The 25,873-nt window shown below is 50.5% G+C and overlaps 1 protein-coding gene across 4 annotated transcripts; it reads left to right on the top strand.

Moving 5' to 3' along the window:
• Positions 1 to 374: 374 nt before the first annotated feature.
• On the top strand, positions 375 to 25,873 carry Rbsn (rabenosyn, RAB effector). 4 transcript variants are annotated; one of them, XM_078033412.1, is made up of 12 exons: positions 375 to 395; positions 4,473 to 4,789; positions 9,138 to 9,278; positions 12,001 to 12,101; positions 12,843 to 12,888; positions 12,981 to 13,142; positions 14,007 to 14,248; positions 15,615 to 15,685; positions 20,169 to 20,255; positions 20,686 to 20,788; positions 21,425 to 21,529; positions 22,373 to 25,873. In XM_078033412.1, the coding sequence occupies exons 2-12, from the start codon at positions 4,642 to 4,644 to the stop codon at positions 23,465 to 23,467; spliced, it is 2,301 nt and encodes a 766-aa protein (XP_077889538.1). In that variant the 5' UTR covers positions 375 to 395; positions 4,473 to 4,641; the 3' UTR covers positions 23,468 to 25,873. The 4 variants fall into 4 exon arrangements, with proteins under 4 accessions (XP_077889538.1, XP_077889539.1, XP_077889537.1 ...); XM_078033413.1 differs by lacking the exon at positions 375 to 395 and adding an exon at positions 1,572 to 1,729 and having other exon boundaries at positions 13,038 to 13,142; XM_078033411.1 differs by lacking the exon at positions 375 to 395 and adding an exon at positions 1,573 to 1,729.

Raw genomic sequence — 25,873 nt, 5'->3', positions numbered from 1 at the left:
AGGGTCTTTTTTAAAAGAGGTGATTACGTTAAGGTGTTTGAATCCAGGCTGGTCTTGGTGACTTGGTTTGGCCAACAGGAGGCTAGAAAGAGGCAAAAGTGACAATGTGGCGGCTCTGAGTGGTGACTTTCCAAACTTGGGCTGTTTGCGTGGTTTAGGTGGTCTGATAGCGCCACCTGGTGGCTGACCTGGGTCATTACGCCCTCTGCTTATCTTGAGACACCGTCAGAACTGGAGCCAACTCTGATGAAGGGTAAACTTGCCTCAGACTCCGGACTGGGGCACATAAATCCCCAGGCAGGAATTTTTTGGGACCTCCAGGTGCCTCCCCACCCCTGACTCGCTGAGTCTTCCAGGGGTGGGATGATGACTCTTTATCTCAGAAGAGCAAACAGGTATGTGAAATTTTGGAAGAAGAGGTGGCTTGGGGACCTTGGCCCAGTTTTGCTTTCTGCTCTTTTTCTAATCTTCTCTTTCCTTTTTTCCTTCTGCTACTGGAGATTGAACCCGGGGTGGCTAACCACTGAGCCTCATCCCCAGCCCTTTATATATTTTATTTAGAGACAGAGTCTTGCTGAATTGCTTAGGGCCTCGCTAAATTGCTGAGGCTGGCTTTGAACTCATAATCCTCCCGCCTCAGCCTCCCGAGCTGCTGGGATTACAGGCGTGCGCCACCAGGCCCAGCCTCCTTTTTAAATTTTTTATTTTGAGAAGGGTCTTACTAAGTTGTGCAAGCCCTCACAAAATCGCTGAGGCTGCCTTCAAACGTGCAATCCTCCCACCTCAGCCTCCTGAGTCACCGGGATAAGAGGTGGGTGGCACCACACCTGGCTGTGAATGAACTTTTTCAGGTTTATCAAAGGACTCACACTCTTTCCCATAACTATACCTTTGGGGCCAAGGTATACGTAGAACAGTATCCGGCACGTGCAAGTCACTTAGTAAATATTGTCATCATCATTAAAATGGAACTATGAATCAAGCTGCCCAAAGGATTAAATAATGACAGTGCTTCTGATAAATGGCAGAGCAGACAGGCAGGACTTTGCCCCTATGATTCTTTTTCTTTGTAGGACTTGGGGACACTTGACCACTGAGCCATATTATCCCCAGCCCTATTTTGTATTTTATTTAGAGACAGGGTCTCACTTAGCACCTTCTTTTTTTGCTGAGGCTGGCTTTAAACTCGTGATCCTCCTGCCTCAGCCTCCGGAGCTGCTGGAGGCCACTATAATTCTTTAAACTATCAAAACAACAGCAGTGACCCATCTATCATGATATTCCGGATTCACAAACTATAGGCTATACTGCTGCTGCTTTTTGGAGCAAATGAAATGGTGACTTTTTTTTTTAAGCAAATAAATTGGTTTTGGTAGACGACAACAGAGGGGAGGGCACCGGCTGGCTTTAAGGCGTCGCCAGTGTGAACCAGGGACGTCCGATCTGCAAGCCTAACTCCTCCCCACATCCCCGTTGGGTCGGCGCCTGCGCAGAAGCCAGCGACTCCCGGGCAGCCGATCCTCTGTGTCTCCGCCCCCTTCGCGCGCTCGGCGCTCGACCGGCGTCTCCCAGCCTGACTTCCGGTTGGGGCGCCGCCGCAGGCGCGCTTGCCGAGCGCCGAGCAGCCGATGGAGATGGCGGCCGGGATTCTGTGAGAGCGGACCTCTGAGGCCCAGAGCCCGGGCCTGGGAACAAGACGGGCCTAGGGTGCCTGCGAGAGCCCGGCGGGGTACTGAAGGGGCTGGGCTCGGCTTGCGGGCGGGGGGTGGGCTCGGTTGGGGAACGGAGACGGGCCGGGCGGCGCGGGTGTGCGGGGTCTGCGGTGGCGGTGGGTGTGACGTCCGCGGCGGGCGCTGAGGTTTTGGGGCCGTGAGTCCCGCCGCGGGGATGGCGGGGCTCGGGGCGGTGGTGCGGGTTCCCGGGCGTGTGCAGGGGTGCCGGGGGGCGGGTGGCCGTCCCCCGAGTGCTCGGCGTGGTTCTCCGGTGGCGGGGTGCGGCCGAGGCGTTGGTGTGGCACCTCGGCGGTGCGTGGCGTTGTCGCGTCTGCCCCACGACCGTGAGTGTTCCGCGACGAGTGTGTGGAGGCGACGTGTCGATGCGCGGTCGCGTGGAGCTCGGGGCCTCAGGTGGTGTGCGCCCGGGGCTGGGGCTGTGGGGACAGGGGGACGTTGGCGCAGGACATGAAGTTGCAGGAGAGGAAAGTTTTATTTTTACATTATTATTATTATTGTTATTATTTTGATGCTTTAGCAGGGATCGAACCCAGGGGCGCTCTACCACGGAGCTCTTTTTATTCATTTATTATTATTATTATTATTATTATTATTATTATATCTGGAGACAGGATCTCTCGCCCCCTTGCCCCTTTGCCCAGGCTGACCTTGAACTTGTGCATCCTCTGGCCTCAGTCTCCGGGGTCCTTGCGATTACCAGGCTGGCTCCTCGTTGCCTTGCATTTACATCTTATGTGATTTAGGATATAAGGGGCTTGCCTCTGTGTTCTTTGGTGGCTTTGGGCAATTTCTCTGGGGTGCATAGGCAGTTGCATGATTTTAGGGTTGATTTATGCATCCCCTCGTGGAGATGCATTCCGCTTTGTCGTGCAGGGGCCAGACCCTGCGCTGTGCCCCTGGGGGGAAAACCTAGCCTGTGTTATTCAGTCAGTTTACATCTGATCATAAAATCGAGGTAATTGCTGGGAAGGAGAGGTGCACCCCCCTGATGGGTCCGTTCCTTGAGTTAGAGGCGCAGTTGCTTTGAGGAAGAGAGGTTTGGGCTGAGCTGTGAAAGGTGTGGATGTGGCCTGGGTGGAGTGCCCTTGGCGTAGGCTTTGTGGTTGTTAGGGATGATTGCTCATGGCGTGGGTAGGAAGGAGCTGTCAGAGCCCGGGCATCAGGTGTGTCACCACCTGGGGAGGGAACAGGTTAGACCTGGACTGCTCTTAAAAACCCTGTATGTAGTCACTAGGGTTTTTAACCAGAAGAAAAGAATAGGGACCTGGTGTGTGTGTGTGTATGTGTGTGTGTGTGTGTGTGTGTGTGTGTGTCTGTGTCTGTCCTATTCTGAGCTCCTGCCTCCCTTCAGCTTTGAGGATCCATGCAGTCCCCTCCTCCAGGGCCCTCTCCAGTCATCTATAGGAGGGTCACACATATTCCTTCCTCCATATTGTGGTTTAGGGCTCCAGGTTCTTGGACCAGAGAGTTTTCAGCTTTATGAAATGGTTCCGTTTGAATTCTCTTTGTGGCGGGGAGTCTTTCTGAGGTGATCATTGAAAGTGACTTTGCTATGACCCAATAAATTTTTTAAAAATGTAATATTAAGCCCTGATCTGTTGGAGTACCACATCCTCTTATTTTTGAAACAGTGAGAACATTAACCTTGCTGCCCAGATGCTACTTGCTGTTATTAAATGTAGGATGCTCATTGGAGAGAGTGTTCTGCAAATAAAAATCAAAAAATAAGTTTTCTCCTTCCCCTCCCCATTCTGCTCTTCCTCTTCCTCCCCCCCCCCCCTTAAGGGACAGGGTGTTCCTGTGTTTCCCAGGCTGCCCTAAATTCCTGGGTTTGCAATTCTCCTGCTTCAGCCCCCTAACTGGCTGGAACTACAGGCACACATGCTGTGCTTGGCTGGTCTTTCTTTTTCATCACTAGACTTCTAATGTTCTTCCTCAAGCTAAGGCTGAGATTTTTGTGGGTTTTGGTTTTGGTTTTGGTGTGGGAGAGCGAACCCAGGACACTTTACCACTGAGCCACATCCTGAGCCCTTTTTATATTTTATTTATAGACAGAGTCTCGCTGAGTTGCTTAGGCCCTTGCCAAGTTGCTGAGGCTGGCTTTGAACTTGCAGTCCTCCTGCCTCAGCCTCCCAATCTGCTAGGATGACAGGCTACTTTTTAAATTTGGAGACCGGATCCTGCAGCTGACCTTGAATTTGTAATCTTCCTTCTTCAGTGTCCCAAGTCACCCTGATTACAGGCTCTGCCACTGCACCTGCTTGTTTTGTTTCTTTGTGGCAGATACTGTATCTTTTTCATCTTGGCATTTTGAACATGTGTGCCTTGGAGTATGGAGCTCAATATGTGTGGTTAAATAAACTTTCAAGGAAAAAGGGTTAAATGAAAGCTTGTTGATAAGTACTTAAGACATTTCCTCAGTGGCTACAGTGGCCTAGAATTGATGAGGTGGGACCATTTGGAATGAGTTTTAAGAGAAGGGCCTTGGTGTCAGCTCTGCTTATCATTGGAAATCCACTTCCCCCTTTATTGAGTTCCTAGCATCCTGTGATCTCACATCTTGGGTTTTGTGACTTGGTTTTAGGATTTGAGAAACAGTTTCTTTTTGTAAATTTGCACAAACATGAAGTACCCTTGTTGAACTGTGAAGAGAACAACAACAACAACAACAACAAAACCCCCTCTAGATTGCTGCTAATTTGCCTGACTTGGCTTTTCCCCTCTTCTTTCCTCTCTTAGGGCACCTCCTGCTCCAGAGAGGAAGCCTCATCCAGGGCCAGGATGCGTCCCCGACATCCATGTGCTGCTTGGTTAAGCTAATGCTGCAGGAGCCCTGGTCCCTTGGAAGGAATCACGCCACCTGATGGCATGAGACTTCTGCCTTCCCGGGGTTGAGAGGAGCACGGCCATGGCTTCTCTGGACGACCCAGGGGAAGTGAGGGAGGGCTTCCTCTGCCCTCTGTGCCTGAAGGACCTGCAGTCTTTCTACCAGCTTCAGTCACATTATGAAGAAGAGCACGCGGGGGAGGACCGAGACGTCAGAGGGCAAATCAAAAGTAAGAGGCGAGGACCTTGCTTGTTGCATTTTGTCAATGAGCGATTTCACTCATGGGAAGTGTTCAGGGGCTTCCATGTTTTTTGTTTTTTTTTTTTTTTTAATATTTATTTATTTATTTATTTAGTTCTCGGCGGACACAACATCTTTGTTGGTATGTGGTGCTGAGGATCGAACCTGGGCCGCACGCATGCCAGGCGAGCGCGCTACCGCCCGAGCCACATCCCCAGCCCAAGGGGCTTCCATGTTGCCACCAGGGTATGACGATAATGAGAGTAGCAAACGGGCATCTCGTGCTTGTCATATGCCAGGCATTGTTCAGAGTCTCCTGTGTATTTATTTTATTAATCCTCCCAGTATCTGTGTGCTTATGAGCCCCATTTTGTTGAAGAGAATACCAGACACAGAGAGGTTAGGAACTTTGCCTAAAGTCACACAGTGAAGCAGAGCCTAGCTTAGAATCTAATAAATATAATCACTGTGATTTGTCTGTTGCTAGATTATTTTAGTTACCCAACCCCCAGCCTAAGGGGGTTTAGACAGAAATGTTTTTCCTTTGCTGTGAAAGTGGAGACTTGTTATGTACCATTTGTCTGTCACAAATTTGAGCCTTCCCGCCATCCTTCCTTCCTCAACTGGACCTTGCCCTCTGCAGCCCAGGAAAAAGAAAGTCATAGTTGAAAAGCAAAGAGAAACAACTCCCCAAAGTTAAACTTTGGTTTTGAGTTTCCATTGGCTCAGGTCATAGAGAGTTAGTGAAAGAATTTTTCAAAGATAATTTTGGCTCTCCACGTATTTATTATATTTCCTGGATTTCAGGTTCTAACCCCAAATAAGTTGCTGCTCCTTTGGAACTCAGCCTCCTAGGGACTTCCTAATCGGCTAACTTGCTTCTCACACCTGAGGCCGTGAGATTTTAAAAGTCTGGATGCAGTATTCATAATCTTTCTTGGGTAGAGAGAAAGGAGTGATCCTAGGTGGGATATGTGAATCATATACCACTTGTAATCAAAGTTTTGTCCCTGGAGTTCCACTCCAGATCTTACTTTTCAGTTAAGGAAAAAAAAAAATTGCTGAAAACATTAATAGTTACAATTTCTGAGTTGGGGACGTGGCTTGGTGGTTGAGTGCAATCCTAGTAGCTCAGGAGGCTGAGGCAGGAGGATCCAAAGTTCGAGACCAGCCTCATCAACTTACTGATATTCTGTCTCAAAATAAAAAACGAAAAGGCTGGGGATGTGGCTCAGTGGTTAAGTGCCCCTTGGTTCAATCCCTGGTACCTAGACAAACAAACAAACAAACAATAAACTTCTGTCCAAAAATATGACAAAGTGATTTCCAAAATCCTAAGGGCTTTGATTTATCAAGGTGACTTCTGGCTGTACAGGCTTGAGCAGAGCCATAACTATAAGGAGGAATAAAAACAAAAACAGACCGCACTCTGCTTTATAGTTTTCAGAGTATCTGTCACATAAATTATTACTTTATTTGACTCTCCCAACACCCAGCGGGAAGGTGGTGATTCTCATTTTACAGATAATAAGTGAGGCACAGAGATGTTCAGTAACTTAATGAAGGACACACAGGAATTGGCATAGCTAGGTCTGGAACCCAGACCTTCTGTCTTAAGTCTACTGCTGCTCTTTCCTCAGGGCATCACTGATAATGAAATACCCTGTATTCTAATGACAGTATGTGTTGCAACTTCCAGCAAAAGAAAACAGGGACAAAACCCCCCAAGACCTAATTATGTAAGTTTTCTTTGGGCAGCTGAAGGGCTTCCATGGTTTTCAGTAAGCTTCTAGTGTTAGTGTGCACCCTACTGATTCACATACCTTGATATTTCCAAGACTGGTTACGTCAGTTTGTAGAGAGGTTAGAGAATGTCCTCAGATTCCTATGGTGACCCACTTTTAGAGAGAAAATGTTTTAAGATTATTGAAGGAGTAACAGATATGGAATCTGGGGAATGCTACATAGATTGGAATTTTTGTTCCTTGTGAACGGAAACTTAAAGATAAGATCCTCTTGGGGACCTGGGGCTGTAGATCAGTGGTAAAGTGCTTACTTAGCATAAGTGGGGCCCTGGGTTCCATTCCCAGCCCCATAAGAGAAAAAAAAAGAAAAAAGATTCTCTTGTTTTTTTCCCTCCTCCATTTCTACTTCCAGAGTCCTCAGAGTTGAGCATTTCCGTGGCACTTAAGATCATCCCTTAAGTTAAAAAGTAATTCTTATGTCACCAACGTATTTGTTTTGGATTCAGGAGAGGAAAGTTTTAAAGATTGGCACCCAAGACTTTTTGAAAAGCCCTTTCAAAAGCAGGCCGTTTCTCTATTTTGCCTATTGATCTTCTGACATTTTATGGAGTTTATATTTTAAGTCAAGTAGAAAAAGCCAGAAGAACAAACATGGGTGTAAGGTTTTAGAGGCCGGTATTATTATTATTATTATTTTAAGATAAACTAGACATTCCTAAAACATGTCTCTGGGTTCGAGCCCCAAACCTGGTTCACCTTCAGCTCATTTAGTAGATAGAAGAAAAGGCAGTTGAAAATCACCTGGAGCTGCTTCTTTGGGTTTTAAAATATGGATGGGTTTGTTCTTAATTGTTCCCTTTGGAAGGGTCACGCCGCTCCGGGAGGGTTGCCAGGCGGTTTTCCTGTGTTTCCAGATGGTTCAGGGCCTGTTGAACTCATGCAGTTCAGCCTGGTTTGCAGAAGTGAAGTGTTGTTTGCTGACTCCAGTTTCCTGTCCGCTGGGCCATTTGTCCACATCGGGCAGTTTCCTCTCCCCTGGTAGAGGATGACTTGACTGCGTGTTCAAGGGTGTCTTGAGTTCTTGTATTTTTCCAGTTGGAAAAAGTAATCTCAGGGGGTCTGATCATCGAGGAATTTGCTTATGGGCTCCACCTCCTAACGAAGACACCTGTCTTCACTACTAACTCCTTCGTGTCTGTTTACCAAGACTTTTAGAAAGCTCTGGGGGTGTTTTTAGTGTTATTCAAGTGACAGAACACTTCAGAGTCATGAGAACTGCATGCAGTATTGATCTATTAAATGTCCAAGTAATGATGTCATTTGTATTATCTGATTTTTTTTTTTTTTTTTTTTTTGTGGCACCAAGAACTGAACCCAAGGCCTCACATGTGCTAGGCAAGCCCTCTACCACGGAACTACATCCCCTGCTCTCTGGTTCTTATTTAATTCTAGTGGTAGAAGGGCCATCAATCACCCGAGATTTAAGAATATTAGTGAAAGAACAACTTAGACCTGAAGGATTCTTTTTTCCTCCTGCTAGTGAATTGTTCAGTTCTAACAAGTGGGCCTCTCACCTCGAACAGGCCGCAGAGACCCTGTTCTGAGAGGTAGAGTTGGTGTCCTTGCTGGCTGGGGAGGGCTGGCCTCTGGTTTCAGAAAGGTGACATGTCCCCTCCCAGCCCTGCTGCCTGTGAGCTCTGTGACCCTGGGTGCAGCAGGTCCTCCCCTAACTCTATGTCCTCTGGTCTTCTGTAAGCAGGGCTGTCACCTGCCCTGCACGCCATGGACACGCACTGCCACAGAGTAGTGGCATCCTGGTGCATCCAAGGGCCCAGTTCAGAAAGGGCTCGTTTTCTCTTCTTACCGAGCTGCTTCTCTTGTGCTGTGCTCTAGGTGTTATGTCTATTTCTTGAAGCTTTTTGGAAATATTCTCACATATGCATTCACCACGTGGGAGGGCAGAAGTGGGAAGGAAGGACGCTCCGCCCAGTTACCCGACAGGGCTGTTGTTGGGTGGTGTCCCATCCTGCAGAATTGTCCCTCAGGGATCCCTGGGGAGGACTAATGAGTACTGAAGAATGGGACTTTGAAGAAACTTCGGGACTGGGAGGATGGCTCAGTGACAGGCTGCTGAACTTGACCTGCACCAGGCCCCCGGTTCCATCCACAGCACTGTGAGCAAATAAAAACTGTAATTGAGGCGGTTTTACACATGTTTTTACGTATATAAGTCAACATTTTGAAAAATGTCTATAATTACTACCCAGTGAAGACAGGAAAACACCCCTTCCAACAGCCTGGTTCCTCATCACGTGAGATTTCACCCCTCCTGCTGTCGGGCCTCAGGTGTCCAAGGTGGTGAGCTCTAGGTGACCCCTCACGTGGGACTCGTGGGCCAGCATCGTGGTTGGGTGCTGGCTGCGTTTCCTCTGGGGTCCAGATATCTCCTGTGCATTTTCAACAAGGATGACTACTCTGTTAGCTTTGGCCTTGAGATTGCCCTTGGCTCTTTTCTGGGTGCCCTTGATCGCCCTTGGCTCTTTTCTGGGTGCTCCTCGTGGCTTCACTTGTCTTGTCTGTTCCATTCTCAAGGTTTCGTGCAGAAGGCCAAGAAAGCAAAGAACAAGTTGTTGAAACGAGAAGGGGACGAGCGAGCAGACTCGGGAACCCAAGGATATGAGTCGTTCAGCTATGGAGGGGTCGATCCCTACATGTGGGAGCCCCAGGAGCTTGGTAAGAACCCATCCATCTGTCCGTCCTTCGCTCATCCACTCGTAGCACCTGCTGTGTTCTCCGTAAGGTTTGAGGTCATAGAAGCATCAGCAAACCAGAAGGATTAGTCTTTAGACCTTGTGCCCTAATAGGGGGACGGAACGGGAGGGGAAGAGCTGAGCATCTCTGTGTGTCAGGCCTGCATTAAATGCTGTTATGTGTGGTCCCCCTGGGTCCTCACTGCACCCATGGGAACCTGCCTGTGGTCATACGGCTGGTGTGTGAAGAGGGTATGACGGATCCAGGTCCTTCTGCCGCCAGTCAGCCCAGGTAGACTCTACCAGCGCGTCCATCGTCACTCAAACAGGACACTCCCTGCCAAGTGGGAGGCACTGAAATGTGTAATTATGACATCCTTTGCAAAGTAATCATTTTGAGGGGGCATGGGATGAAGACATTCTTCGGTTTCTTGTGATGGTCACATAGCTCTGGGTATATACTAAAAAACATGGAATACCCGACACCGTGAATTTTTAAAAAAATATATTTATTTTTTCAGTTGTAGCTGGACACAATACCTTTATTTTATTTATTTATATGTGGTGCTGAGAATTGAACCCAGGGCCTTGCATGTGCTGGGCGAGTGCTCTACCACTGAGCCACAACCCCAGCCCCAGCCCCTGACACAGTGAATTTTATGTATGTAAAATATATCTCAATACAGCAGGTACCAGAAGGATCATGCAGCAAACACTAAGCTGAACTATCTGATTTCTCATGTCCTTTAACTATTGAATGACGGTGATCAGTAATACAATAAAATATTTTCTGACCCAGAACAGGATATCGATTCCTTCATAGTGCTTTGTTTTATTTTCATTTTCATGATCCTGGTCACCTTTCACAAAAGCCCAGGGAGGTGGAGGGGGTGAGGATGCTCATTCCCATTTACAGATAGGGAAACTGAGACTCTAAGAGAGGAAGGGACATCTCCCCAGGGTCAGGTACTGTTCCCTATAGTGCCTCTACAGATGTGTCTTTTTGGATGAGGAAAGTCCTTGAACCATGCTGTCCAACTTGATAACCAGTAGCCACAGCTGGCTATTTAAATTTAAATAAATTAAACTGAAATAAAATCAAAAGTCACTTCTTCAACCGCACATGAACCACATTTCAAGTGCTCAGCATCTATATGTGGTTATTGGAGAGCAAGAGAAAATTGCTTTAAAAATAGTATACAGAGCTGAGTGCAGTAGTGGTCCACGCCTGTAATCCCAGCTACTCAGGAGGCTGAAGCAGGAGGATAGCAAGTTCAAGGCCAGCCTGGGCAATTCAGCAAGACCTTGTCTCAAAATAAAATTTAAAAAGGGCTGGGGCCAGGTACAGTAGCGCACATCTGTGATCCCAACACCTCAGGAGGCTGAGGCAGGAGGATCGCAAGTTCAAAGCCAGCCTCAGCAGTTTAGTGAGGGCCTAAGCAACTCAGCAAGATCCTGTCTCTTCATAAAATATAAGAAGGGCTGGGGATGTGGCTCAGTGGTTAAGCACCCGTGGATTCAATCTTTGGCAACAAAAATTAATAAATAATTATATATGTATATAAATATAAAAATGTATTTCAGTTATAGAACACTTGCTTAGTGTGGCAAGGCCTTGGGTTTGATCCCCAGTGCAGAAAACAAAAACCCAAAACAAAAAAATTGTACATATGTAATACTGAGTTATATATGAAAATCAGTTAGAATCATGCAGAAGAAATTCTAGACGCATGAATTCTTATTAGCTTTGTGATACCTTGTTTCATGCCAGTGTCTGATTACCCTGATGGTTTTCTGATTAACTTGTTTCAGCAACTAAAGGAAGTCACAAATAGTGGAAGGTCAAAGGCATGACAACTTTTAGAAGTTAATATTCATAGCTACTGCCAAGAATTCTAATCTAAACTGCACTTAGATGCTAAAGTATAAGGGAAGGGAAGAAAAGACAGAGGTCTCGTTAGAGTATAGCATGTGGCGCTGTAGGTCAAAGGACACAACAGGTCACACAGGAACAATATGTTCAAGAGATCTGTCTGTAGTCCACATGGGAACTAAGATTAATAAAAATGTATTCTCTTGCTGGAAGCAGTGGTGCACGCCTGTCTTCCCTGTGACTTGGGAGGCTGAGGCAGGAGGATTGCAAGTTGGAGCCCAGCCTCAGCACTGTAGTGAGACCCTGGAGACACAGCTCAGTGGTAGAGTGCCCTGAGTTCTGTCTCCTGTACCACCATAAAAAACAACAGAATCACCTGTAATGGTACTGCCCTTTTTATTTAACAAACATTCATGTGGCAGTCCATATTCTAAGGATTTTGAACTTAATTTCTGTAACAACCCCATGAAGTAGATCCTGTTGTTACGCCAGCTTTACAGATAAGTCCTCTGAGTTTCAGGGAGGTTGCGGGAGTGGTCCAGGCTCATGCAGCACGGAGCAGAGTTGCAGCTCGAGCCCCGGGATCCCAGCTCTCATTTGCTCTTGTCTCAGGCCTCATGCTATAGGAACTTTACAGCTTCCAAGGGCCACAGCTAACATCTTAGCAAATTTCTTCTCATTTACTTTAATTCTTGTCAAAATTAAAAATCCTAGAGTTCAAGTTCAAATCCCCGAATTTGACTTGCTTTTGCTGTTCACTGAGGCTGCACAGGGAGGCAGAGAGTCTCCCTCGGAGAAGGCACAGGTCATGTCTCTTCCTCTCCCCCTCCAGGTGCTGTGAGGAGCCATCTTTCTGACTTCAAAAAACATCGAGCTGCCAGAATCGATCACTACGTTGTTGAAGTCAATAAATTAATAATCAGGTTAGAGAAGGTAAATTTTGTTGTTTTGAAACACTTTTTTTTCTGCAAGTACAAATTTTCTGGGGACGAGGCCCACGTTTCTGTACCCTGTCGTACGTGACATACATCTGATACAGGCAGAGAAGTGGCTGTCCCAAGAGGTGCAGAGGACATGGAGCACAGTTCTAGCCGGGGCTGGCTTTCCTGCAGGGAGCGGCCCAGGCTGACAGACTCTCATGCACCTGCTTCCTGTTCCCACCTTGGAAGCCCACTCGGCTGCCAGGCTCCCTTCCTGGGGTCCCGGGCACATTCACTCAGTGCAGCATGATGGGTGTCATCTGGTGAGGAACAGAAGAGCAGCGGCCAGGGCTGTGACTGTGTGGTGGGCCTGGTGGCCACCACAGGCGCCATTCTTCCTGTGGACGTCGTAGGTCAGAGCTATGTGGCCACTTGGATTCTCCATGAGGAGTGGAGAATCGGGAGCCCCTGTTGCTCTCAGTAGCCACCCAGCCCCATCCGTGCCCACCCTGGTTATTGCTCAAATGGGACAAAGGAAAGACTGGAAGAGGGTCGTGGGCAGGGCCATGCCTTCTAGGTGTGAATTGAGAACTGCATCACGTGCTAAATGGCTGTCGTGACTTTGGGGCTGAGGATAACCCACGCACAAGACTTGAGCATTGCAAACGTGACTGAGCCTGATGTGCTGGTGGGGCGTGTGGGGAGTGTGCGCGTCACCTGGTTGATTCCACCTGGCCCTGTTTTCTCTGCTCAGCTCACCGCCTTCGACAGGATGAACACGGAGTCGGCCAAGATTCGAGGTGAGGGACTTTATGCATTCTTTATGTTCCTTTGTTCTCCCTGAACAGATCTGTGTTTGAAATGCTTTTCTTCTTCTTTGTTCTCCCCAAAGCAATAGAAAAGTCTGTGGTGCCTTGGGTCAATGACCAGGATGTCCCTTTCTGTCCAGACTGTGGGAGTAAGTTCAGCATCCGGAACCGCCGTCACCACTGCCGCCTCTGCGGGTCGATTATGTGCAAGAAGTGCATGGAGCTCATCAGCCTTCCCTTTGCAAGTACGTGACGTGGGGGAAGGCCCCGGGCGCTCCTGTGCTGCTGGGACCAGCTTATTCACTAGTCACCACCAGGGCCATGGGGCCTGTCTGTTTAGTGGCCCATGAGCTCTTCATGTGTTCACTTACTGAGTCCCCAATGCCCTCTGTGTTGCTGGCCAGGGGTCCAGTAGTCTGTAACAGAGCAACATTTTTATAAAAGATCAGGTAGGAACTGGGCACAGTGGCACAGGCCTGTAATCACAGCTACCTGGGAGGCTGAGGCAGGAGGATCTCAAGTTGGAGGCCAGCTTAGGCAATTTTCTTAGACCCTGTCTCCAAAAATAAAAAGGACATTCCTTAGTGGCAGAGAACTTGCCTGGCATACACAAGGCCCTGGGTTCTGTCCCTGGTGTCACACAAACACACAAAGTTCCTGAAGTCATCTTGCTGATGCAGCGCCATGTTGGGGATTGGCACCCCTGGAGGCTCTGCTGCCTGCACACACTGTTGGCCACGGTGTCCACAGGCAGAAGCCGAGGCCTCCTCCCTCCAGCTGACATCCCCACCAGACCCACTTGGCCTTGACCTTTCCCCCTCCCTGTGGCACTAGCCCCTTCTCCCACCTGGGCTGCCTCAGGACACTTGCTCTTTCTTCTTGGGCACATTAACCAGCCCTTCCCGGCAGCTGCAGCGGGTGGCCCTGCTGCTGGGTCAGGGCGCAGGTGAAACACACAGTGTCTACCCGCAAAGGGTCACAGATCGCCAGGGCAGGTGCATGGAACAGGGACAGCTGTTACACCTGGAGGAAGGTCCTCCACAGCGGGGAAGCGGTGGGGGATGGCTGGCTGCCGCCGGGTCACCACGCCTGTCCTCTGTGGTTCACAGACAAGCTCACCAGTGCCAGCAAGGACTCCCTGAGCACCCACACCAGCCCCAGCCAGTCCCCCAACAGCGTCCACGGCTCGCGCCGGGGCAGCCTGAGCAGCCTGAGCAGCGTGAGCTCGGTGATGGACGAGAAGGACGACGAGCGCATCCGCTGCTGCAGGCACTGCAAGGACACGCTGCTCAAGAGGGAGCAGCAGATGGACGAGAAGGAGCACACGCCCACCATCGTGAAGCTCTACGAGGTGACCGCCGGCAGCGCAGCGCTCGGCCACGCACAGGCCCAGGGTTCTAGAGAATGCTCTGGAAGTCGTGCCCTGACTCATCTTGACTTCCTGCTAGGGCCCTGGGCGAGTCAGTCACCCGGGGAATGTTTCTACCAACCCGTCCGCCACCTGTCGCTGCCCATGGGAAAACAGGAGGGGGTGGTCCGAGGGCAGGCCGGGCAGTGGTGGCCAGATTCTGTGGGGGAGGCAGAAGCTGGAGCTCTAGAAACAGCGGGGGCCTTAGCCGGGGACTTTAGACCTGGCTCCATTGAGATTGCAGGTTTTAGGGTTGGTTGGTTTACTGCCCAGTGCTTAAAAGTGTGCCCTTCCAAGTCCTTTCAAATGCCCCAGCTCTGGCCACCACCAGATCCCAGAACGCCCTTAGCAGAGGCCCACGTGAAGGGGAGATAGCATGGGTGGGAACATCTGGGAGGGAGACCAGCCAGCCTCCTGTGGCCAGCGGAGACCCGCGCGCTGAGGAGGACTGGCCAGTGGGGGTGCAGTGGGGAGGGAAGGGGACAGGAGCTCAGGCTGGCAGAGGAAGCTGCGTGTGCACAAGTCTAGCAGGGGCACAGCTTATTTTTGTCTAATGATGGTGGAATTGTCCCTGTTAGCAGTTCTGAAGGTCACAGGGCTGTTTCCTGGAGTCATCCTGTAAGTCCTCAAGCTACTGGAAGTGGTGTTACCCAAACCCAGCGCTGAGTCATGTGCGGACTCCATGATCTTTTCTTTTTTTTCAAACAGCCACTGTGCTTTTTTTTTTTTTTTTAATATTTATTTTTTAGCTGGACACAGTATCTTTATTTTATGTATTTTTATGTGGTGCTGAGGATCGAACTCAGGGCCTCACACATGCTAGGCGAGCGCTCTACCACTAAGCCACAACCCCCATCCCACACTGTGCTTTTTGCTCCTGTTGCGCCATGGCAGCACCCTGTGCTGGGGTTTGGCCGCTGCCGGGTGTCGCCTAGCAGAGCCCACACACAGCTGTTCCCTCTGTGCCGACTTGCTAGGCACCTGGCTCATACCCTGGAAGCCTGGCTTCACTCCAAAAACAGCTGGTCAAAAGCAGCACCCTCTTTCCTTCCTGTGAGATTTTTTTCTGCTTGGAAAGTAGGTCTGTGAGGAAATTGGTGACCATAAGGTTTTTTGTTTGTTCTTTTTTTTTTTTTTTTTTTTTTTTTTTATGCTTGGGAACAAACCCAGGCCTCGGCACATGCTAAGTCAAAGTCCTCATTTTGAAAAGTGAGCATTTTGCATCCACCTCTGTGGATGGCAGCCTGGCTTCTGAGGTGGGGGTGGCGGATCCTGAGAGCAGCGCTCACCTCTTCTCTTTTGTCCTTAGAAATTACGGCTCTGCATGGAGAAGGTCGACCAGAAGGCCCCCGAGTACATCAGGATGGCGGCTTCACTAAAGTAAGCCCTCTCAGTGGCACCGTCTTCTGCCCTTCTAGTCAGTTCTAAAGCAACGGAAAATGGCAAGCTCTCTCTTGTGTTTTTGGCTCTTTGGTGCTGGGGATAGAGCCCAGGGTTGGGTGAGCGCTAACCATGCGCAGTACTCTGCCCCCAAATGGAAATCTTGACTATAGCCTTGCTCTTTTGTGGCCAGCTGTGAGAGATCCTCCTGCTGCGTTTCAGTGGACACACATTCCATCACGGGAGCTCTGTATTAGGCACAGGCTTGTGTAGGTGACCCAGCCCTTCTGGTGGAGCAGGTTTCGGAGTGGCCTTGGAGGACAGGCAGCACCACCAAGGGCAGGGCCTGGAGCGGGTATTGGCTGACCAGACCCTGGCCACATCTAGCCTGCCACCTCTGTTTCTTTTTTCTAAATTAAGATGTTCATCCTGTGAACTTCACTACTTTATTTTTTATTTTGTTTTTTTTTTAAAGAGAGAGAGAGAGGGAATTTTAATATTTATTTTTTAATTATCAGTGGACACAACATCTTTATTTGTACCTGGTGCTGAGGATCGAACTCAGGCCGCACGCATGCCAGGGGAGCGCACTACCGCTTGAGCCACATCCCCAGCCCCAAACTTCACTACTTTAATGTTTAGCACCTTCCCCAAGCTGTGCAGCCACCACCACTGTCCTAACTGGTTTCCTTGCTCTGACAAGAAGCCCTGCACCCCTATAGTCACCCCCTCTCCCCAGAAACCACCCATCTACTTTCTGGCTCTGTGGATTTTATTTTTTATTTTTTATTTTTTTTGGTTCTGAGGATGGAACCCAGGGCCTTGTGCATGTAAGGCAAGCACTCTACCAACAGAGCCACGTCCCCAGCCCGACTTGTCTATTTTTGACATTTCATATAGGTAGAATCACAGACGTACAGTGTTCTGTGTCTGGCTTTTACAAGATGCAGAGCTTTTACGATTTACCCATGGGGTTGTGTGGATCAAGTAGTTCACTTCCTTTGTGTGAAGGCAGTGTGGGTAGACCACATTTACTTATCCCATTGATCATTCTTTTCCCCTCTTAACTGTCATGAATAATGCACGTACAGGTTCTTTTTCTTGTGATGCTTGTGAACAAACCCAGGACTTGACACACACTAAGCATTTCTCTTCTACTAAGCTGTATCCCAGGTTTTTTGGTTTGTTTTTATCTGGAACCCAGAGTGCTTTACCACTGAACTGTATCCCCAGCCTTTGTAATTTTTTATTTTAAAACAGGCCTCGCTAAGTTGCTGATCAAATTTGTGATCAGACTTATCAAACTTGTGATCAGGGGCTGAGGCTTTAGCTCAGTGGTAGTGCACTTGCCTGTCATGTGTGTGACACTGGGTTCAATTCTTAGCACCATGTGTAAATAAAATAAAGGTCTATCAACAACTAAAAAAAATTTAAAAAAAAACAACTTGTGATCCTCCTGCCTCGGCCTTCTGAGCTGCTGGGCTACAGCCATGCTGCAGCACACCCAGCCCCAGCTCCTATTTAAAAATTGTTTTTGAGCAGGGTCTTACTGTGCTGCCCAGGTTGACCTTGGGCCCCTGAACTCAAACACTCCTCCTGTCCTGCCTCCCAGGTAGCTGGGACTACAGGTGTCTGCCCTGCCTGGCACTCGCTGGGTTTATGGTAACTGTGTGTTTACCATTTTGAGGAGTCGTCAGGCTGTTTCCAAAGTGACTGCACCAGCTTACATTCCCGTGGTCACAGGTGAGGCTGTCAGTTTCTCCACAGTCTTGCCCACCTTGTTGTTACCCCCGTTTTTATAAATAAAGTTTTATTGAGCCTCAGCCTTGCCCATTTGTTTGATGACAGTGTGCAGTGACGCACTGGGTGGCCTGCAAACAAAGTGTGCATGCCCTGGCCCCTCCTTGCTTAAGGTGCTCCTCCTCAGGGCTTGTGTGGGGGCTGGCCTCTGAGGTGCTGCTCTTGGAATCAGGTTCCAGAAGCTTCCCAGCCTGCAGGAGCAGTTGAGGTCATGATATGCAGAATTTCTCGCTTGGCCCATTTGGGCTCCTGCATGCAGTACAGATGCACCTTGTTTAGAACAAAGTCATGTTTTCATTTGGATGTTTACTACAATATTTGACAGTGTTCCCCAAATACAAAGAGTGCAAGTGTGGCTTTCCCTCCTGATGTTGGTGGCCATGTTCCAATAGGCCTGTCGTGTGGGTCTCGCCTGTAAAGAAAGTGAACTTGAAGCCAGGGACGTGATGTGTGCCTGTGGTCCCAGCTACTTGGCAGAGGGAGGAGGGTCACTAGAGCCCAGGAGTTTGAAGTAGCCTGGGCAATGCAGCGGGACCCCACCTCAGAAATCAAAAGCAAAAAAGAAAAAAAGGAAAAAGGAATTTTTTCCACTGTGGTCCATAGGAGTTTCCTGACATTGGAGTCTGCAAATGTCCTACTTAGGAAATAGGAGAGGCTAGCCTGGCTGGTTTGTGCAAGAAGCATCCCTTCCCTAGTGTTTCTTGTTTTTTACTGACTGCTTTTGCTGCAGGGCTCTCCTGCTGTTCCCTGCTCTTCCCTCCTGTCTCCAGCTACAGGGCAGAAGAGGTGGGCAAGGAGAGGAGGCTGGGGGACGCTCGGTGGTGGAGGGCTTGCCCAGCGGGCATGAGGCCCCCAGGGTGGAGTTCCCAGCACTGACTGCCAGTGGATAAAAAAAAAAGTGGGGAGACAATAAAAAGAGGTAGGAAAATCATTGTAGAGTCTCCAGGCCTTTGTGATTTTATTTTTTTATTCTTTGGTTCTGGGGATCCAGCTCAGGGCCTTGAGCTTGCTAAGCAAGTGTTCTGCCACTGAACCACACTCACCCTGGGTACCCCAATCCTAATCATTAGAGGTCTGCTTTTTTTTTTTTTTGGTGCTGAGGATTGGATTCAGGGGCACTTTACCACTGAGAAACATCCCCATCCCCTTTTTTTATTTTTGATTTTAGATTTGAGACAGCATCTCACTAAGTTGCTGAGGCTGGCCTTGAACTTGAGATCCTCCTGCCTTAGTTTCCTGTGTCACTGGGGTTACAGGTGTGCTAAGGGGTGATGGCCAGTGTCTCGTTGGGGGGTTCTTCTTCCTGCTGAGGAGGGTGGAAGCCACCTGAGAAATTAAAGTCTAGAATAATTAGTGAAGAGCAGAAGATAAAGAGTCAGAAATATATTTTCAAAAACGGAGCCCCTGCTAGGTTTAGCCCACACGGGAGCTGGAGCTAGATACAAGAAGAGGGCTCCGCTGCTTTATTTAAGGGGATCCATTAAAGGCAGGGATAAGGTTTCAAGGGCCGCGTCTTGCTTGGTGACGTCTTGCACTCAGCAGGTTGATGGGCATCTTGGCGGGTCACACTCATCTCTCGTGCTGTGTGGGACCTGGCAGAGCGGAATAGGAGGTCACAGTGCGCCAGGGCAGTCTGACACAGAGGAGATGTCCCCGGGAAGTTCCCAGACCCCAGATGGTGCTCCTCACTCGGGTGTGATGCGTGGTGGCCCACATGCAGCCCGTGGCTGGCTCGCAGCAGTGGGTGCCGCTCCTCCCCTCTCCTAGCAGCTAGCTGGACAGGGAGGAAACCCTATTTCTTGGGCCCTCTCAGCTGCCATTGTCCTCCTTCTACCCCCTCCCCACCATCTGCACCTCCTGGGTCTGCCTTCCTCTCTGTCCTGGTCCTGGAGCACTGGTTCTGAAGGGCAGCAGGCAGGGGCGGATTTTCTTCTCCACCTGCAATTTCCTGAGAAGTAGATTCAGTTGATGGAGGGTCCTACCCTCCCCAGGGGCAGGTAGGAGGAGGCACCCGACTGAAGTTAGTAGCCACGTCTGATGAGCCTACACAGAGGGCCTCAGCCCGGAGCATCTGTCTCCTGCTCCTTTTCCCCCTGGAACCTGCTGGAATGTATCCCACACTGCCCCGTCGCAGTTGCGGGCTCAGGAACCTCCCTGACCTGCGCCTGTAGCTGAGCAGTCTCAGAGGTCTGTTCTTAAGCGCTTGAAGTCCCTTCGCTCGCTCGCCCAGGAGGTGTTTCCTGAGCCCAGCGCTGTGCTGGGAGTGTAGCAGTGAACAGGGGAGACGGCGCCTGCTCTCCACAGCTTCCTTTCCCTGGGAGCTCACACTGTCACCAAGGGAACAGTGATGGAACCACAATAGGACTGACACCTTAGGAAGCAGCTTCAGGCTTGGGCCAGCCTTGAGATCTTCCACGACTCAAAGATGTCCAGACAAAGCCCTTGTCCAGTTCTCTAGAGGCCAAGCTGGGCTCCAAAGTCCTGGTGCCTGGGCACTTGCACACTGAAAAGCAGTTCTGGTCTGTTAGTGCATCCCAAGAACGCTAACAGTACGCCCAGCACACCCTTCGAGAGCATGAACCCTGTCCTTGTGAGACCTCCAGACTTGAAAATCCTTCTATTCTACATTGTCCAGATAGTAAAACATCAAACTTTCTCTGATTTTTTTTTTTTTTTCCCCCAGCGCCGGGGAAACCACCTACAGCCTGGAACATGCTAGTGACCTTCGAATTGAAGTGCAAAAAGTATATGAGCTAATAGATGCCTTAAGGTAAGGACCAGCTTAAGGTAAACCAGCTCCCTGAGGTGTAGGGATTAGAGAGACCCAGGGGGATAACTGGGAGGAGGAATCACTGTCCTTCCAACATGCATGATCTGCTACACAAATGGCAGATCCTTGTACAAAATATCAATGCTGTCCCATTTAAACATCATTAAGAACTTTCAGACAGCAACAGGAGGGCATTAAACCTGGTCCCTTTAAGTGTCAAGCCCTGTGCAGTTGCTCAGGTTGCTCACCTGTGAGGCTGGGTCTACCTATGAGGTCAGTCCCTGAGCTATGTCTGGAGTCTTGCATACAAAGGGGAGGAAATGGGCTTCCACACATCTTCCCGACAAGAAAGCCAGGCAGCACCAGCCACTTTCCAGACCTGTTTCTGAGACTGGCTGCACTGTTACATTGCTGTGCTTTTCCGTTCCAGTAAGAAGATCTTGACCTTAGGCTTGAACCAGGACCCTCCCCCACACCCGAACACTTTGCGCCTGCAGAGGATGATCAGGTGCTCAGCCACGCTGTTTGTGCAGGTAAAGTCCTCCCAGGGCAGCAGGGGTGTCGCGTAGACTCCTCCAGAAGGCACATCTGTGCCCATGGCTGGCTCTTTTCTGTTTACATGTTTATTATTTTTTACAATTATGAATGCATCATACCACATTTCACAGGAAAGTAAAATACTTTTAATCCTACGTACCTAATGTCATCACTCATCATCCGGTAGATTTGTTTTTTTTCCTCTTTGCATTTTCTACAAACGGAGTTAGTACATATTTGCAAATTGGTGGCTTCTGGTTTTCATCACTAAATGCTTAGATCCTGAGCACTTTTTTACATAAAGCTCCAACAGCTGCATGGGAAGAGGTGTGTGGGGTGTGTTTTCTCATTATAGTGCTGAGAGTTTAGTCTTTCTCCTTTGATTACTGAGTGACTATTCAGCAACCATTAATGGAGTACCTACTCAGTACCAGGCAGTATTGTAGGTGCTGGGTGTCCTGTAGTAAAAAAAGGGGACACCCATTCTTGCTGTCATCAAGCTGATATTCTAGAAGGGGGGACCAATAATAAAGAGCTAAAAATACACGATCTATGGAAGGGCCATGGGCTCATCTGGGGATCACTTTTTCCTCAAAAGGGTTTAAGTGTAAAATTGCCTGTGTCCCCTGCAGGAGAAGCTGCTGGGCTTGATGTCACTGCCAACCAAAGAGCAGTTTGAGGAACTGAAGAAGAAGAGGAAGCAGGAATTGGAGAGGAAGAGGGCCATGGAGAGACAGGTGTGCAGGGCCAGGGCCGGGCCCAGGCCACACCTCCTGCTGCAGCCCGGTGGGCCCCAGGAGGTCCTGCAGGTCACATTGTGTTGGAACCTCTCGTTGCTCTTGTTTTCTGCCCTGTTCCAGCCTCACACTGATCTGTGGAAACCAGAATAACTGTTTTTTTTGCCAGGTCCTAGTTTCCTCTGAGCAGTTTGGTGACTCTCTCTTATATCGCTCTCTGGTAGGGCTGCAGGGGATTAAGACGTCAGGAGGTTCCCAAACTTGGAATCTGCACGTAGCTGGGTGCAGTGCACCCGGACAACTTAGCAAGAGCCTGTCCCAAAATGAAACATTTATTTTTAATTTTTTTAGTACTGAAGATTGAACCCAGGGGCACTTAACCACTGAGCCACATCCCCAGCCCTTTTTCATATTTTATTTTGAGACAGGGTCTTGTTGAGTTGCTCAGGACCTTGCTGAATTGCTGAGGCTGGCCTTGAACTCATGATCCTCCTGCCTCAGCCTCCCAAGCCACTGGGATCATAGGTGTTGGCCAGCATGCCTGGTTCAAAATGAAATTTTCACAAAGGGCTGGGGTGTGGCTTAGAGCACTTGCCTGCCTCAAGTGCATTGAGCACTCATGAGGTTCACAGGGACAAGGTGTGTGGCCGGGGAAGCTAAGATCGAGAGACTCCTGCCCCTTCACTTTATCTTACTTTATTTTTGAAAACCAAACACCTGACTCAAGCGGTTGGGTCTCTTGGTTCTGGGAGGGAACTGGAGTGTTGCAGGGACCACAGCTGTGCAGGTGGCCACTGGCCTGGCGACCGTGGGTGGTGACCCTGTGCCTTGGTGTCTCTGCAGGCGGCCCTGGAGTCGCAGCGACGGCTGGAGGGGAGGCAGAGTGGCCTGGCATCCCGCGCGGCCAACGGGGACGTGGCATCCCTCCGCAGAGGCCACGCCCCCTTGAGGAAGGCGGAGGGCTGGCTCCCGCTGTCGGAGGGCCAGGGACAGAGCGAGGACCCCGACCCGCTGCTGCAGCAGATCCACAACATCACGTCGTTCATCAGGCAGGCCAAGGCCGCGGGCCGCGCCGACGAGGTGCGCACGCTGCAGGAGAACCTGCGGCAGCTGCAGGACGAGTACGACCAGCAGCAGACGGAGAAGGCCGTGGAGCTGTCGCGGAGGCAGGCCGAGGAGGAGGACCTGCAGCGCGAGCAGCTGCAGATGCTCAGGGAGCGGGAGTGGGAGCGCGAGCGGGAGCAGGTCCAGGCCGCCGCGCTGCCCACGCGGACGCCCTTCCACCTGGAGGCCTCCCGGGGGCCGCGCACCCACCTTGCCCACGCCCTGGACCTGGGCTCCTTCCCCGTTCAGAGCGCCACCATCCCCGACACCCCTTCCCCCGGCTTAGCTCGAGCTCCCGTCCACGCGGCCTCCGGGTCCCCGGCCCTGGGCCAGGACATCCTCCCCCAGACCACTGTGTCACAGCCAAATGACGTGCCTTCCCTGAACCCCTTCGACGAGGACGACCTCTCCAGCCCCACCCAAGAGGGCGCAGTCAGCCCCAGTGCTGCAGAGGCCGCCCCCCGCCCTTCCGCCCCTGTCCCCAAAGAGTACAACCCTTTTGAGGACGACGACGAGGAGCAGGAGGCCGAGCCCGGGAATCCCTTCACTGGCCCCGACGGCGCGGCGCCCAACCCCTTCGAGGAGGAAGAGGACCGTCCCCACCCGAGGTCCGCAAGCCCCCCTGCCCCTGGCAACCCCTTTGAGGACAGCGACAGTGGCCCCGAGGCGGAGGCGCCCATCGAGGAGGAGCTGCTGCTGCAGCAGATCGACAACATCAAGGCCTACATCTTCGACGCCAAGCAGTGCGGCCGCCTGGACGAGGTGGAGGTGCTGACCCAGAACCTGCGCGAGCTCAAGTGCACCCTGGCCAAGCAGAAGGGCGGCCCTGACTGACGGGGGCGGGGCGGGGCCTGCTGGGCTGTGCACCACCAGTAACGCGGAGGGCCACGCTAGCAAAGCCAAGGTCACTCGCTGGCTTCCCCGCATTTTTTTTTTTTAATTGGGGGTTCCCCCTTTGGAAAGGGACTTCACATTTTTACTACCGAGTTTTAAGTCACACTGCTGTCTGGGGCCAATGCAGAAATGGCTGCCGTGTCCCTCTGGGGTCCGTTCCCAGCTGCCCAGTCCCAGCCATTGTGCAGTATTGTGGGGTGGCCTTGTGCAGGGAGCCCCTTTAATGAGTTCCGCAGCGTTGTACTTGGCTCCGGCAGAAGTGGCCCGGTTAGGCTCTGGGTTCCGTTTCACCTGTGGCTTCCTCCGTGCTGCTCAGAGCCTCCTACCTGTGTAACAGTCGAGGGGGACCCAGAGGGGCCAGCACCTCTTTTTATGACAAGGGTTTAACCCGTTGTCTCCCACTGTCCTATGTCCAGGACACCTATAAAAACTGGAGCCGTTTTTATGGGTGTTCTGCCTATAAGACGATGATGCACATGGGTTAAGGAAGCAAAGCTCCTCCCAGGGCTAGGGTGTCTGTGAACTTGACCGTGAGCGCTGTAGGAACCAGGAGCAGCTGGCTTTCTGATGTTAGCATTGTTGGGGACAAGAGCTTCTCCAGATGTTGCTGTGATGGCACCATGATCTGTGCCCAGGGACCTCCCTCCTGAGCTTTGGCCGGTGACTCTGATCGGGGCTCAACGTATGTCTCAGGAATCAGAGGTCAGGAAGCTTCTGTGGAGCATCATCAGGAGAGAAGCTGCCCTAGGTCAAGGACAAACTGACTTTCAAGGCTGCTGCTCAGCCCTCCTCCTCTAGCTCACCCTCCCCGGGCACTGGTAGACGTCGTTTTACCATTTTAGTATTAAGACACTGCAATGTTTGAAGAGACACAGCCCAGGATCATTCCACAAGTGGCCTCAGTCCTCATCGAGGCCAGAAGAGGACACTGACCGACTGGTATCATGATAACCCAGTGCCGGGCAGGGCCTCTGCAATTCCACTTGTTAGTTCATGAACAGTAACTGACCACTAGTCACTTTATACCCTTTAACTAACTCTGGGTCAAGCGCCCGTGGGCTCCTGTGTCACAGCTGAAATCCATTTGTTGCACGCAGGTGAAGACCCCTCTAGACAATGCAAGTACAGACTCCCGAGAGGCGTGAACCCGTGTCCCCTCTGCTGCTCTCTCTCTAGCACCTGCTGGGATTTTGGGTCATAAGAAAAACTCCCATAGAGGGTTGTAGGAATGAGGGGCAGTGGAGTGTGGAGGCCTCTGTGTCTTGGGCTTCTGCTCCCGAGGGCTGTAGGTGGGCTCCCAGGCTCTTCTGGGAAGTGTGCAGCTGGCATCTAAGATGTCGCCCACTGCAGGCCCCTTTTCTTCTCCAAGCCCTTGATGCTGTCACTCTGGGGCTCTGGAGATGGTCAGCAGACGCCTCCCTGTCATTTCTATCTGACTGAAGAGGAGGAGATTCTGCACTGAGGGAAGCAAACTGCTGCTTCCTCTCAAGTTGCTTTTTATTAGGAGAATGTCTCTTAGCTGGTAATTTCAATGAAAACTGATTCCCCAAATCTCCTTCCCTGAGATCCACCCCAGGTAACAATAAATAAGCAAGCGTAGTGAGAAACGCAGGTTTTTAAAAACTTTAGAATAAAACCAACTCACGGAATATACTAAACCCAACTAAAATCAGTCCTCGGGTCTCGCGAGATTCTTCCACGCTCCTCTTCTTCCAGTGAGTTCTTCCATGGCCAGGGTGTCCTGGAAACCAGACAGGACAGGAGCCAGAGCTCTCTGCCCCCTGGACAGAATCACTTCCCAGAATCCACTGGCAGAAGGATGGATTTCAGAGCGGGGCTGACGTCAGGAAGGCTGGCCCCGGAACTCTCAACTCCAGTGTCAAGTTCTTACCTCATGTGACTGTCTCGCTGCCCTTCAGAGCACGCAGCTCCCTCTGGTCCAGGAACCTGCGGCACTGGCAGATCTCCTAGCTTAGATCACGGTCAGAGTGAAAGAGACTTCCGGGACTGAGGCATCTAGTGAAGCTGGCTTCCCCTCACACGCCTTGTCCCCGTTTCCCTGTCTAATACACAAAGGACACTTGCTCGTTTCATTTGCGACTCAATGTAGCTTTGCCGTCCAGACACTAAAATGTACCTCTGAGTCCTCGCAAGCCATGCAGAAGGTTGGATATGGCCTAGTTAGTTGATGGGACTGAAGTGGGAAGGTGGCCTCTTCATCAGGTCACAGACTGGAGTAGCAGACTGTGCTGGTCAGCTGATGAGGTAGTCGGAGGTGGTTTATGTGCATGTGCTACTCTGGGGCCTTGAAACCTTTTTTAAACAATAAAATAACAGCTATTCATG

Source organism: Ictidomys tridecemlineatus, chromosome 16 (genome assembly GCF_052094955.1).
Source record: "Ictidomys tridecemlineatus isolate mIctTri1 chromosome 16, mIctTri1.hap1, whole genome shotgun sequence".
Lineage (NCBI taxonomy): Eukaryota > Metazoa > Chordata > Mammalia > Rodentia > Sciuridae > Ictidomys > Ictidomys tridecemlineatus.
The sequence above is the reverse complement of the archived record's forward strand: the minus strand, read 5'-3'. Positions and strand labels throughout refer to the sequence as shown.

Excerpts from the sequence above, each read along its gene's own strand:
- Rbsn (XM_078033412.1), top strand. The coding sequence starts at position 4,642 with ATGGCTTCTCTGGACGACCCAGGGGAAGTGAGGGAGGGCTTCCTCTGC. Across the intron at positions 14,249-15,614 it reads CCATCGTGAAGCTCTACGAG|AAATTACGGCTCTGCATGGA; the intron begins GTGACCGCCGGC and ends TTTTGTCCTTAG. Across the intron at positions 20,256-20,685 it reads GAGCTAATAGATGCCTTAAG|TAAGAAGATCTTGACCTTAG; the intron begins GTAAGGACCAGC and ends TTTCCGTTCCAG.